Genomic DNA, 14,080 nt, shown 5'->3' on the forward strand with positions numbered 1-14,080 from the left:
GCAGGGCGGCGGGGGGCAAGTTCTAGCCATTTCTAAGGGACCAATAACCCTCATCCTTTGTGAACAACTATTGAGCACGTATTCTGTATGAGGTCCTGACCTGCCACTGGGAGGCACAATACAGGAAGTTCTTCAGCCTTCAAGGGTCTTATGTCAGGCTGGCGAGGTCCTATTTATGCACAAAGATGTCACCCGTGAATCATAGCAACAACTGTAAGATGTTGCTGCTTGCTAAGCACTTTTAATGTACAGGTCACCCTTCTAAGACTGCACATCTGCCAGTTCATTTCCATGATCCATAACAGGGCACGTGGGAAAAGGATAGACCATATAATACGTGCTATAGCGCCTTGGGCACCTGCATTATTCTTGCTCTCGTGTCATACACTCTTTACTTAAGGTTAGGGAACGTAGCAGGCTGATTTTTACATCCTCTGCCATCCCCAGTAGAAAAATTCCTATCTCAAGAGTCGTAATGAGGATGAAATGGGTTAACATATGTGAGTGTTAGGCACGCAGCGTGCTACCAATCGTGAAAGGGCAGCTGGGGATGTGGTTTTTAAGCCAATAGGCTGGAGAAGGAGCTAACTTGGCTGGGCTGACTGCAAACAGAAACGCAAAGCCAACCTGACCCTCCACCCGACCCGGAGCCCTATAGGGTTTCTGTCTCGTGCACTTTGCCCACCATCTACCTCACTGGGCTCCCACACTGCCCTTTGACCTCCATTTTCCATCTGTCCCTGGACTTTCGTCCATAGCCAGCAAGAGCCTGATGGCGCCCAACTAGTCCGCAGCCCAGCCGCCCCGTGCTCCTGGGCAGTGTTTCCCACACACCGAGGGCCCTGTAAGGACAAATTCAGATTACAAATGAGAGACCCCATTCTCCCTGTTGGGAATGGGAGAAGAGATCTCCCCACCATCTGTTTTCTAGAAAACTTGTCATTGCCAACACTTTCTCTTCTTTTTGAAATGCAAACATTAAGGGCCACAGAGCCCTGGTCTCCCAGGCCCTGTGTGCGGTCGGAGACTAACGTGCGTGGCGCCTGGCTCCACGTTATGAAATTACCTCCCGTCATACAGACGTGAGGAGCGTGTCTTTCCTTTGGATAAAGCCACTTAGCTAACACAGATGGTCACCCCAGTTACCAGGGAAAGTTAGATGAACTCTGTGTGACCAACAGTGCCATCAAGCCCTCTTACTTGAGGACCAGTTATCGCCTGTCTTGAGAACATGTGTGTAAATGGTCGTGTCTGCTCGGCAATCTTTTCGTGGATTCCCTGTGATGCCCATCACATTCGGGCTTAATGCTTATTCTCTCATCAAAGTATTTTCTTTCTCCACTACTCTGCGGAGAGAATTTCTGGGTTGGGAGAAGACCCTGTTTCTGATTCGATGTCCCCAGTGGTGCCCCATCACCGCTGGTCGAACGCATGCATGGCTCCTCCGGATGTCCCACCGGCCACCTTCCTAGACTCCCTGCTTCCTGCCATCTGTTATTCACGCGGCACGCAGTGAGCTCTTTCTTCCGTGTAAATCACATCGTATTCGCTCGAGGAGCAAGACTCTCCAATGGCAGCCCTTGCATTTAGTGACAAATCAGAATCCTTGCCACGCGGAGCCATTCACACAACCTGACTTCTGCCCTCCTCTCTAAGCCCCACTCACTACATGCCCCACCTTGTCCCCTGGGCTCCAACCACTCTGACCTCATTCCTGAACCCCTGGACACGGAAACCATATATGGCCCGCGATCGAGCATGATTTCTTCCTAGATCTGTGAGCAGTGGCTCATTACTCACCTATAAGTTCAAATTTCTCCCTTCGGAGGTCTCCGTGAGCACCCCAGAGAAGCACCCTGGCCCCACACGTCCCTTCCCACCTTATCCCACGACACCTCTTTCCCTCCTTTGTACCAATAAGCATCACATGAAACTATCTTGTTTGTGTATTGCTTTACGTATGATGAGCTCGCTGAGCGTTGATTTTGTTTCTTGCAATATCTCCAACACCTAGAACAGTGCCTGGCCACAGGGAGGTCTTAAAAATCGGTGTGCTCACCAAGGGGGATCAGCCCTGGCTTTCTCGGTGGACAGAATGAGCACAAGGAATGCAGAGCGGTACCTAAAACCAACCCGGGGCGTGGGTGGGCTCAAACAAATAGTTGGCCTATTAAAATTCAGCCCTTTTTGGTGAAAATTCCTTCTGATCGAAATGATAGGATATTTCTGTCAGCTCCTAAACCCAGGTCGTTACTAGTTGTTTCCAAGCACACTTTTACACGTTCACCTAATTTAGTTTAGTTTAGTTTTTAAAGTTTATTTTGAGAGAGAGAGCGAGAGCATGCCTGGGGCAGAGAGAGAGGGAGAGAGAGAATCCCAAGCAGGCCCTGCGCTGTCAGCACAGAACCCGAGGTGGGGCTGGAACTCGCAAACTGTGAGATCGTGCCCTGAACCGAAACCAAGAGTCAGATCCTTAACCTCCTGAGCCACCCAGGCGCCCTGTACGTGCTCACCCAGTTTAAAACAGACAAAAGATCTAAAGGCTAAAGCTTGTGAAAGCAAGTACCTGTGAAAAAATACCATCAGGAAACCCCACGAACCCCTTTGGTCATAAGGCTGTTGTTCTTACCAGGAGATTTGTTTGCACCCGCACCCCCAAAAAGCTGTCTCATTTGCTACAAGGTAATAAACCCGGTCATGCCAAAATGGCACCTTTACTATTCTGTGAAAATAGGAAGCATTTGAAGGACCGACTTCTCCTCTGGAAAACGTGGCAACGAGGCCAGACGGGGTGAACTCTTCTGATCACGTGGATTTCCACGACTGCGTCACCCCAGGCTCTGCCCGCTTGTGACATCTGGTTTGGTGGGGCCACTGGAGGGCCACTATGATGAGGACTGGAGTCTTCATCTTGGCTGGCCTCCCACTGGGTCACCCCCGTGGCCTGTCTTCTACCTTGTCTATCCGGAGTCCACCTTCTGAAGACTTATTCTACCAGACATTCAGGGACACCACCCTCCCCCTCGAGGTGAGAGACAGGGCTCAGGCAGCAGCCTGGGATCCACTTCTATGGAGCTGAACTCAAATCCGTCGAAGCTTCTCATCCCGTCTCTTACACACGCGGCACACGTTTTTTCTATTTCTCTCGTACGGATGCTCCTTTGTCGTCGTATGGATGACCCCTGGTGGGGTCACAGGCACACACTGGACTTTGTGTATGAGTGTGTTTGCATTATGTTTGTTTCATTTATATTCCCTGTGCTTGGTTCACAACAGCCAGCAGGCGAAAGCGATCCAGGTCTCCACCGATGGGTGAATGGATAGGCAAAGCGGGATGTATGCGCAACGGAAGATTGCTTGCTTTCAGAAAGGAAGGAAATTCTGATATAGGCTACGCATGGATGGACCTTGAAGACATCGTGCTGAGTGAAATACTGTCATTCACCAAAGGGCGAATACAGTGTGATTCCACTTATACGAGGTCAAGTTCGCAGTAACAGAAAGCGGGATGGTGGTTGCCAGGGCCTGGGGGAGGGGGAATGGGGAGCTGTTGTTTCATGGGCACAGAGTGTCAGTTTGGGACGATGAAAAAGCTCTGGAGGTGGATGGGGGTGATGGCCAACACGGCATTTTGGATGTACTTTAGTTTGTTTATTTTTGAGATAGAGAGACAGAGAGAGCAAGCAGGGTAGGGGCAGAGAGAGAGAGAGAGAGAGAGAGAGAGAGAGAATCCCAAGCAGGCTCCGCACTGCCGGCATAGCCCGAGCGGGGCTCGAACCCACCAGCCACGAGATCACGACCCTCTGAGCTAAAACCAAGAGTCGGAAGCTTAACCAGCTGAGCCCCGCAGGCGCCCCCTGGTGAATGTACTTTAAAGCCACTGAACTGTACGCTCAAAAATGGTTAAGACGGTAACTTTTATGTTACACGTATTTTACCACAAAAAGTCTCCGGTGAAGAATGTAACTCGTACATTCTATAAACAATCGGCTAGGCTGTTTCTCCTTCGTAGAGCAGACCAAGGCATCATTGCTTACCTCTAACTAAATGATTTCTAAGCCGTGTTTACTATTTTTAGCTTTTTATTTTAAGATCATTGTCAAAATTCATCCACGGTCCTTTTGAAAACCTCAGTACAGAGGTTACATGAGGGGAAGTGCCACCCTTGTCCCGCTCAGCCCCTCCCCAGGCCCTGCCCCACTATCGGAGGCCCGAACCCCTTTGAGCAGTTGGGTCTTGGGCTGGCTGATCTGGTTGTCCCTCTAGATGGACTTTCCAGCCTTCACCGCCCTGCTCTGTCCCCCGGGAGGCTGATCTACATGGATGGTGTCACAGGGCTCCCTTGGCCAGGCTTCCAGTTGGTCGTTGCCAGCGGGGGAGATGATCATTATTTATCCTGCCCACCACCCCTGCAGCCCCTGATTGCTATAGGAGTCCCTCCGGGGAGTGCACCTTCTATCAGCTCCTGCCCACCCCCCCATCCTGGAACTACCCCCCTACCAGCCCCCCCCAGATGTGGAGGTTCCAAAGGTGCTCCCGATGCTCCAAGGTTGAGCCCCAGCTCAACCTATTGTGTTTTCCCTGCCCACATCTTGGTAAATAGTTCATTGATTAAACTCTTCTCAGTTGCCCCATTGGGTATATTGCCTATTTCTTCCCAGGACCCTGACTTTACCATTTAAAAGAAAAATGCCACGGGGCATCTGAGTGGCTCAAGTCAGTTGAGCATCTCACTTCGGGTCAGGTCATGATCTCATGGTTCGTGGGTTCGAGCCCCACGTCGGGCACTGTGCTGACAGCTCAGAGCCTGGAGCCTGCTTCGGATTCTGTGTCTCCCTCTCTCTCTGCCCCCTCCCCTGCTCGTGCTCTGTCTCTCTCAAAACTAAATAAACATTAAAAAAAATAAAAATAAAAATGAAATAAAAATGCCTCATGTACATGTAGGGGAGTTTGGAAAAGGGTATCAAAACTCAAAGAAAGACAATACCCTAAATCCAAAGGTTTTGCGTATCTTTCATCTATTGATGCAGCTGAGAAAACATGTGTGGTTAGTAATACTCAGCCCCTAAAATAGTTTTCTGCCTCCGAACTCTGAAACAGATTCTTTATATGTAAAGGTTTAACGCAAAGTTGTTGTTGTTTTTTTTTTAACTTGATTGATTTCTCATTGTTTTGGTTTCGATCAGAAAAATTATTTCAAACATTTCTGTTTCTCCAGGATTTTCACCACATCTGGAGCATGAACACTGGTCCAAAATACAAACAGGGGCTGAGCAAGGAGGGAGTATGTTACTCGCGTATTCAGGGTTTAATTAAATGTTTTCTCTGCTCCAGATTTATTTTTCCTAAGTCAGCCACATGCCTCTACACTAATGGGATTCTGAGAGCAGTACTTTGGGGCCAAATTGCAAACTCTGGAAGCTCTATTTCCTGATGGGGCCGCAAGTTTCGCCCTGGACCGAACCAAAAATGTCCCTGGAGATTGCAGTGTGCTCCAGTCTCTTTTCGGCACCCGGACCCCTGTGGTTCTTTGGTAGCATCTGGAAGGGTCTTTAGTTGGAAACTCTGCCCTCCTTAGGCTAACGGGCAGTCATCTGAAGCCTGAATCCAAAGCGCAGGGGTGTGAACGGTGGGGACAGCTGGGTCCCATTCACCCCGGCTTCCAACCCTGCTTCGAGAATGTTCCTGTTCCCTGCTCTTGGATCTACCCCACCTCCTGCTCACCTCTGTGTTCCGTTCTTAGTTTTGCCAGCCATTGTCCATTTTCTGGGCTTCCCGAGCTCTTCTGGTAAACGCTTTTCTGCCTGATTTACATGCACTGATCTGCATAACTTGAAGGAGAACGTACAGGACTGCGTGCAGGGGATGGCCAGGAATCCTATGTGCTGGTTATTGCTTGTACCGCTTTTACTGTTGTTATTAAAACCTAAATCACATTTGCAGCACATAACTTTATAAAACAATATCAGGGGCAAAATGAAGCACAGAAGTCACACACACCTTTCACAAACGGCTTCAGTGAGATATAATTCACCCATTACACAATTCACCTACTTCAAGGACACAATTCAACAATGTTTATTAGGTATGTGCAACCATCACCACAGCCAGTTTCAGCACATTCTCATCACAGCAGAGAAACCCCGGATGCTATAGTTATCACCCCCACCCCCTGCTCTCCCCTAGCCCTGGGCACCCGCTAACCTATTTGCTGTCTCTACAGATTTTCCTATGCTGGTCATCCACGTGAACGGAATCCTAGAATATCTTGGTCCACTTGGGCTGGTAACAAAAATGCCACAGACTGTGTGGCTTGAACAGCAAACGTTTATTTGTCACAGATCTGGAAACTGAGAACGTCCCAAGTTCAAAGCACCGCCAGATCGGGTGTCTGATGAGAACCCATTTCTTGGTTCGCAGATGACCGTCTTTTCACTGCGTCCCCAATGGTAAAGGGGACGAAGGAGCTTTCTGGAACCTCTTGCAGAGGGCAGTGATCCCATTCATGAGGGTTCCACCCTCATGACCTAACCACCCCCAAAGGCTCCACCACCAAATACCATCGCATCGGGGGTTAGGTTTCAACACATGAATTTGGCAGTGGGGGGCGGGGGACACGCAGACGTTCGGTCTGTAGTATATAATATGTGGATTTTTGTGACTGGCTTCTTTCAGTTGGCACAACATTTCCACGGTTTCTGCAGTTGAGCATGAAGTGTCCTCACTTCATTCTTTCTTATGACCTGCTCATATTCTACTGTGTGGCTACACCACCTTTTGTTTATCCATTGAGCAGTCGATATGGATTATTTCTACCTTTGGACTACTGTGAATAATATGGCTGTACCCACTCATGGACAAGGTTTCGTGTGGACATATATTTTCACTTTTCGGTGGGAGGGGAAGATGCCTAGGCGTGGGGTGGCTAGGTCCCACGGTAACTGTGTTTAATCATTTGTGAAACTGCTGGACCATTTTCCGAAGTTTTACGTCCCCAGAAGGTCATGCATTTTTTAATTACCTAAGTTAAGCAGGAACCTCTATTTATAAATCAGACATCGTAATCGAACTTGTTACTGTAGTAGCTCCTACCACAGTACTCTGGTGACAAGAGCCCCATCAAAAAGAAGCGATTATTATATTCTTTTATGTCCTTATAGCTAGGACTGACAGTCAGCGACTTTATAAATTATCTTTCCATGGGAGCCTGAGCTAATAATAAATCCCCTTTGCAAGTTGGAGCACAAGGATTGCTCTGAGGTTTTATGAAGGCCATTAGCTCGGAGGAGACAAATAGTTCTTCTCCTGAGCCATTCATCCTGCGCAAACGTAGCATGTGTTTGCTGCCTAATGGCGCCTTTCCCAACGTGGGAGAATACAACTTACAAGAATCTGAACACGATGTGTCAAAAGACAAAACGAAAAGTGACGAAAGATGAGACGCAGGAAGATAAACCTCTACCACGGAAAGAGACGGGAATTAAATCAAATCCGTGCCAATTACTCAAGATGCAGCTGGGTGTGTAAGAGAGAGCGCAAAGGGGGGGTCTTTTCAATTAAATTAATTATTTTAATAAACGCGGCAGCATCGTGGAAAATGTGCAAATGCCTACGATGAGAGGATTTTTCTTTTTTTTATTCCTTCCCTTTCAGCGACAGAAAAGCTACACAAGCTTTGACCTCTGGTAGCAAAGAACCTTGTTTGTCAGCAGTAATTCACAAGAATGATGCTCTGGTCACTATGCTCCTGCTTCTCTCGAGCCATGATTTCATCAGTGTTCCCTGTAAAACAATAAATGCCCAATCAGATGATATCGTTGATAATAATAAGATAGATGTGAGGCGAAAGTATCTTTTTGGTTCTGATTATCGTTTTGTGTTACTGAATCTCAGAAATCACAACAGCAGTAGACGTGGATGCCACATTGGAGATGAGTGGTTTTTAACTCCAGGGAAACAAGCTCATTGGGGAATCCGGTGAAAACTGTGGATTTTCTACCTAGAAAAATGAGCAGGGACCATAGATTATTTCGGGGTTTCCGGTTTGGCGTCCCTGGGCCAGCCTAGCCGGCAGGGTTGCGAATGACAACCAGAGAATCTTAGCTGTAGATTCTCACACAACAGATGTCTTTGGACTCTGCTGACTGGACAGAAAAAAGTCCCAGGTGACAGGAACCTGTAGGACAGGCACAAAAATCGCCTCCGGTGACTGTCCTTCCTCCTTCACGATGGGAGATGCTTTAGGACATTCCCGACTCCGCATTATTCATGCCCAGAGCCATGTGACTTGTTCTCAAAGTCCCCTGGGGCTTCGGGCCTCCCTTATTCCAATCTCCCTAAAAGTGAGCTCAAAATAAAATCAAGGCTCATGATGTCTGACGTTCCTGTAAATCCAAGGGCTCCTCAAAGCTAAGCCGGACGCATCCCAGGACCCTGGGACAGGCTGTGTAAGTATTTGTGAGGCGTCCTGGATTGGGGACGATCGAGGACAGTTGAGTGTTCTGCCTGGATGTTCTGGGATAATTCCTCTGGGGCATCAGAGGGTGCCCGATGTGGTGCTTGGACTTAGGATAGAAGGATCCTTCAGATCCTTGCAGAGCAAATCCCCCATAGTATCTCTGGAAACGAGGGAAGGAATCTTCCAGACTCACCCCAATCCATGTTTCCACTGGGTGATCCAGAGGAGAATCGGGGCGGGGATTGACATCTGAGATAAGGGATCTTACGGAGCGGAATTAGGCTCAGGACAATTTACACCCTCACAGAGCCAAGGGGATCAATGCCACAGGGGAGAGTTTCTCTAGCTCTGGTGTTCTGTTTTCTCATCCAGGCCAGGAAGCCCCAGCGATGGCGGTGACTGCCCTGAGAGACCCCCAGCCGTCCTGGGTCGACCTGGGAGACCTTGTACAACCCTCAGCAGAGCCCTCCCCAAAACGAACTGAACTGACCTTTCTCATCAGATCTGCAGACTGGGAGCTCAGACCAAATTTCTTTCTTTCTTTATTTATTAATGTATTTATTTATTTAATGTTTATTTATTTTTGAGCGAGAGAAAGAGAGTGAGCAGGGAGGGGCAGAGAGACAGGGAGACACAGAATCCGAAGCAGGCTCCAGGCTCTGAGCTGTCAGCACCACAGCCCGCTGCGGGGCTCGAACTCACGTGAGATCATGACCAGAGCTGAAGTCGGACGCTTAACCGACTGAGCCACCCAGGCTCCCCAGACCAAATTTATCTGATTTAGAAAATGATGCGTAACAGGGATTTTTCAAAATTATTTATTCACTTGTTTTTTTTTCTTTAGCTAGAGAAAGCGCGTGAGTCAGGGGGCGGGGCAGAGGACGAGAGAGACGCGGGGCCCGATCCCATGCGCCTTGGGATCGTGACCTGAGCCAAAATCAAGAGTCCGATGCTCAACCCACTAAGCCACCCAGGCGCCCCCAGGGATCTTTTTTCAATGCTAAATCCCAAACCAGTGGGTGTTTACCCACCCCCCCAGTCATGCTGAGCTCCTGGCCACCTCAGGATGACAGCCCCCATATTTATTGTTTCCTGGGAGGTGTATCAGTTAGCTTTTGCTGCATAACAATCCACCTCCAGCTGAAGGGCTTTAAACAGCACATTGTCCTTCATGAGTCCATGGTTGGTGTTTCACATCGGGCTCAGCCGGGCTTCGGGTTCTGGGCGGGCTCTGCTCTCTCCACCAGAGCTGGCTCAGAAGGGCATGACAGAGCTGGGATGGCTCTGGACAGCCGAGATGGCTGGACCCTCTCTCCCTGCGGCCCCTCGCGCAGCAGCACACTGGCCAGGGCTTGTGGACACGGTGCCACAAGGGTTCTCAGGACCGGGCAGAAGTCCCAGGGTGTCCAGGGGCCCGGGGACTCACACGTCAGTGCATCTGCAACCGTGTCCCGGTGCAGACTAGCTCGCAGGCCGGGCCCAGACTCAGGGTGGGAACACAGACCCTCCTCTTACCAGAGCAGCTGCAAAACCTCCGTGGCCACACTGACAATCACCTGACAAGGACAGGAGCCAGCCAAGGGCCCAGCCCTGAGCTCCCAGACAGAGACTGTAAGTCCACAGTGAGGAAACAGTCTGAAGCTAAGCACATTTAGTCAGTTGAGAAAGCATTTTCTCTAAACTTCCCGAGCTACCTTACATACCTAGAGCCAAACCTGCATATTAAGGTCATCGAACCCCTCTCTAAGTCAAAAAGTCCAAGAGAAGGAGTGTAAGGGCATAAGAAAAGTTCCCACAGGGCACGGAGAGGAAGTGGGAAATGTTCCTGGTAATGGGGTGGGGTGGGGGTGTGGGGGGGAGGTGGGGAGAAGTCAAAGGTGAGAATGAGTTCCCCGTCTGAAGTCATTGCCTCCACCCACCCAACACTCCTCTCGGTTCAACCTGCAGACGGAGCGCAGTAGAAAACCCCAAACGTTTGTAGGGGACTCTGCAAACAGTGCTCTCTGTGCCGGGTGCCGTTTGCATCGGTGGGAGCAGACACCGGCCCCAGGATTCCTAGTTGCAAGCCACAGTGGCAAAAGTGGGGCTCCCGGTGGGCTCGGACGGTTAAGCATCCGACTTCGGCTCAGGTCATGATCTCGCGGTCTGGGAGTTCGAGCCCCGCCTCGGGCGCTGTGCCGACAGCCCGGTGCCTGGAGCCTGTGTAGGACTCTGTGCCTCCCTCTCTCTCTGCCTGTCTCCTGCTGATGCTCTGTCTCTTTCTCTCAAAAATAAATAAACATTTTTAAAAAGTTTTTAAATAAAAAAAAGCAAAAGAACGTTGGTTAAAGGGTACAGGGAAGCCAGAGGCCCAGAACAAAGCCGGATGCGATGGCCAGCGCCGTCATGAGGCTTCTTTATAGAAATGTCACTGGCCGGCAGAGACTTGGTGTCGCAGGCCGACACGCTGGAGGCTGACACAGGATACCGAAAGCTTGCCGCACACAGGCCATCAGGCCCAGAATGCCTCCACCAGCGCCAACAACACACATAAAACAAATTCCTTCTCTTCTGCTTCTCCACCTGTCGCTCTGAATCAGTCTCTCCCGGGGTGGGGCGGGGGGGGGGGCATCTGAGGTGCATCTGACCTTGAGTTACGTAGCCTTGGGCAGCGAGGAAGACCTGGGGATCAGGTCCAGGAAATGGGGTTTCTAAGAGGGGAAACTCTCTAGTTGCCAGAAGGGGGTTCGAATGACGCTCGACAGCCCGGCCGTGACTGTTTCCCCGGCTGAGAAGGAAGGGTCACCTTTGCCACCGAGGCATTGCCCTGACCAGGGGTGGAGGCGGCAGAGCCGAGAGACCAGCCAGGGTTCGAGCCCCGCAGACGGTTCCGTGCTGACACCGTGGAACCTGCTGGTCTCTAAAGTCAACAGCGTGGCGGTGAAATGAATAAGCGGGCACCGTCTTTCCCTTTGCATGGGTGTGGGTCTATCTGCTGGAGAAGTTGCTAGGAAGAAATGGCTGGCTCAGGGGGTCTGGGCGTTTGTAATTTTTTTTTTAATTTTTTAAATCTTTATTTATTTTCGAGAGAGAGAGAGAGAGAGACAGAGCACGAGCTGGGGGGTGGGGGCAGAGAGAGGGAGACACAACCTGAACGGGGCTCCAGGCTCAGAGCTGTCAGCACAGAGCCCAACGCGGGGCTCGAACTCGGGAACCGGGAGATCATGACGTGAGCGGAAGTCGGCCGCTCAACCGACTGAGCCACCCAGGCGCCCCCTTTGATGGAGTTTAATAAGTGCTTATAACAGTTTACACCCTGCACTCCCACCAGCAACGAGGAGGGCATTTTCCTCCCATCATATCCAAAGTTTTGAACGTCTAGGTCTACCCCTCATCCGTTTTTGTACTCGGGTCGGGGTCCCAGCACCCCACGAGGAAGGCCTGACACTACTAACCCTCCGAAAAGAACCTGTCCCTTCCCACCAGTCTCTCCCACTGCCCCTGGCTGGAGCAAGCCACGCCCCTCCCACCTGCACACCGGGCATGCGCCCCGGCTCACCTGCCTTCTGGTGTCTTCCTCCACCCCTCCCCACACAGCAGGTGGCCGGCCCTGAACGGCACCCGTCGCCTGCTGAGCCAGGGGCGGAAAACAGGACAACCCCCGGTACAGGATCAAATCTGTTTTGTGTACTTGTGACCCGTTTGCCCTGCGGTAATGTCCGAGCCCACTGGAGTCCGAGGACCAAGTGGCTGCACCCGGGTGAGGGTTCAGACCATTGGTTCTTGAGTTTTGCCCAGAGGCGTCACAGACACCCCCCCCACCCCCGAGATAGATCCTTGCATCCCTCTGTCCCACGCACGAACACCCGGACTTGCTCTGGAGAAAGGAGAGCAAAACGTATTCGTTGCAGGCCACGTGTGCGGAGGGAGGGTCTGGAAGGCCCCCCGAGGCCCCGCTAAGGATCAATTAATTTAGAATTCACTTCAGCAGATTGTTCTGCCAAGGGGAAGGAAATACAGCTAAAATGACGAACGGGCCCTGTGAGGCCTACGGGGCTCAGAGCCACCCGTGTCTCTGGGCTGGAGACCAGCAGACAGAACTTATGCCAAGAAATGTACAAAAAAACCCAAACCAAAACAAACCCCAAAAGCACAAAACTGGTTCTTTCAGTCCACGGGAGAGATCCAGGCGGAAAGACCCGTGTCCAGAGACCCACGTAACGGGAATGGAATAAGGACCCAAATTCCTGGCGCGCGGGGAAGGCCCCACATTAAATGGCGTGGTCGGTGTTGAATTTCACTTCCCCTGGGGCATTTGAAGGGGAAATTCTCAGAAACCTGGGCTGGTGATCATTTCCTTGACGGAGGTGCCACCAGAAATGGATGACCCTCATACTGTCAACACCTGTCTGCCTGGCTGTTGTCCTGACTCCGAGAAAACAGGCACGGACTGTCCAAGGTCACCCTAGACAAAACTGGAAGTTCAAGCCACGCGTCACAACTTTGAGGTCTACACATTCCCGGTACAGCAAGAGGGAGGGTCCACCCGACAGAAAGTGTGTGGAACTAAGCTGAAACTCCTGGGAACTGGGGGGTCCTGTAAAAACCCTCCTCCCAGGCGTTTAACGCAAGACCCTGTGACGCCAACGCCGATCGTGACTATATCGAGAATCGCAGAGAAATCCTTGTAAAGTGTTTAGAAGACCAGGGGCTTCACGCAGCGACCCTCTTGCCCTCTCTCCCCATAACGCAATCCTCTCTCTCCCACGGGGTCTCCCCGGTGCATTCAGCAGAATCGGCCCAGGCTCACTGCTCCCCCTGGGTCTGCAGGCGCCCTGGGAGGGAGGGCAGAGAGCCCTCTCCACAGTTTGCCATCAGGGCGTGCCTCCTTTCCGTCGTGACGGGGAGGTTCCCAGGCAAACAGGTGGAGGCCAAGGGCCACTCAGCCCAGGTGCCCCCGAGCTGGCTCCTTCCTGGCTGACACAGTCGCCTTGCTTCTTCCCACCTATCGGGAGCCCACCCGCCAGGGGAGCAACCATGCCCTACCTCTATCGGGCCCCAGGGCCCCAGAAGCACCCGGTTCCCAAGGACGCCCGTGCCACCCACTCCTCGGGCCAGAGCTTCGAGCAGCTGAGGCAGGAGTGTGTGCACAAGGGCATCCTGTTTGAGGATGCAGACTTCCCAGCCGACAGCTCCTCGCTCTTCTACAGTGAGAGGCCCCAGATCCCCTTCGTGTGGAAACGGCCAGGGGTGAGTACAGCAGGAACAGGGGGTGCAGGCGGGGGGGAGGGGCTCAGCAGCCCAGGAGAGGGGGTCCTGGGAGGGCGGGCTGCACACACACACACGTCTGCCAGGCACATCGGCCGAGTCCACTGCTGAGATGCCGGGCGGTTTGCACGGGAAACGACACACAGGGGGCACATATGGGCAGGTCAGGGATGCTCCCGGGTGTCTGGCTACACCCCACCCCCAGCTCTCTGACTCTGACCCAGGGGAGCCCGGGACTGGGGCCCGGCTCCAGAGAGGGGCCTGTCAGTCGGCCGCAAGTGGGGATCAAAGCGTATCCAAGCCAAGTCTCTGGTGACACGTTCTCGCCGCATGGGCGCACGTGACGTGCCCGTAGCTTCTGGCCACAGCCGGGGT

General features: G+C 51.7%; 1 protein-coding gene across 2 annotated transcripts in view; it reads left to right on the plus strand.

Annotated features, from left to right (window-relative positions):
- The first annotated feature begins 13,384 nt into the window (after positions 1 to 13,384).
- The window catches only part of CAPN9 (calpain 9), a 45,676-nt gene continuing 44,980 nt past the window's right edge, over positions 13,385 to 14,080 (plus strand). For both annotated transcript variants that reach the window (XR_008292105.1, XM_027046973.2), the window contains exon 1: positions 13,385 to 13,687. Coding sequence is in view for 1 of the 2 variants with exons in the window: in XM_027046973.2 (XP_026902774.2) it covers positions 13,475 to 13,687 (213 nt within the window). In the remaining variant the exon portion in view is untranslated. The remainder of the gene's footprint in view (positions 13,688 to 14,080) is intronic.

This window comes from Acinonyx jubatus, chromosome D2 (assembly GCF_027475565.1).
Source record: "Acinonyx jubatus isolate Ajub_Pintada_27869175 chromosome D2, VMU_Ajub_asm_v1.0, whole genome shotgun sequence".
Classification (NCBI taxonomy): Eukaryota; Metazoa; Chordata; class Mammalia; order Carnivora; family Felidae; genus Acinonyx; species Acinonyx jubatus.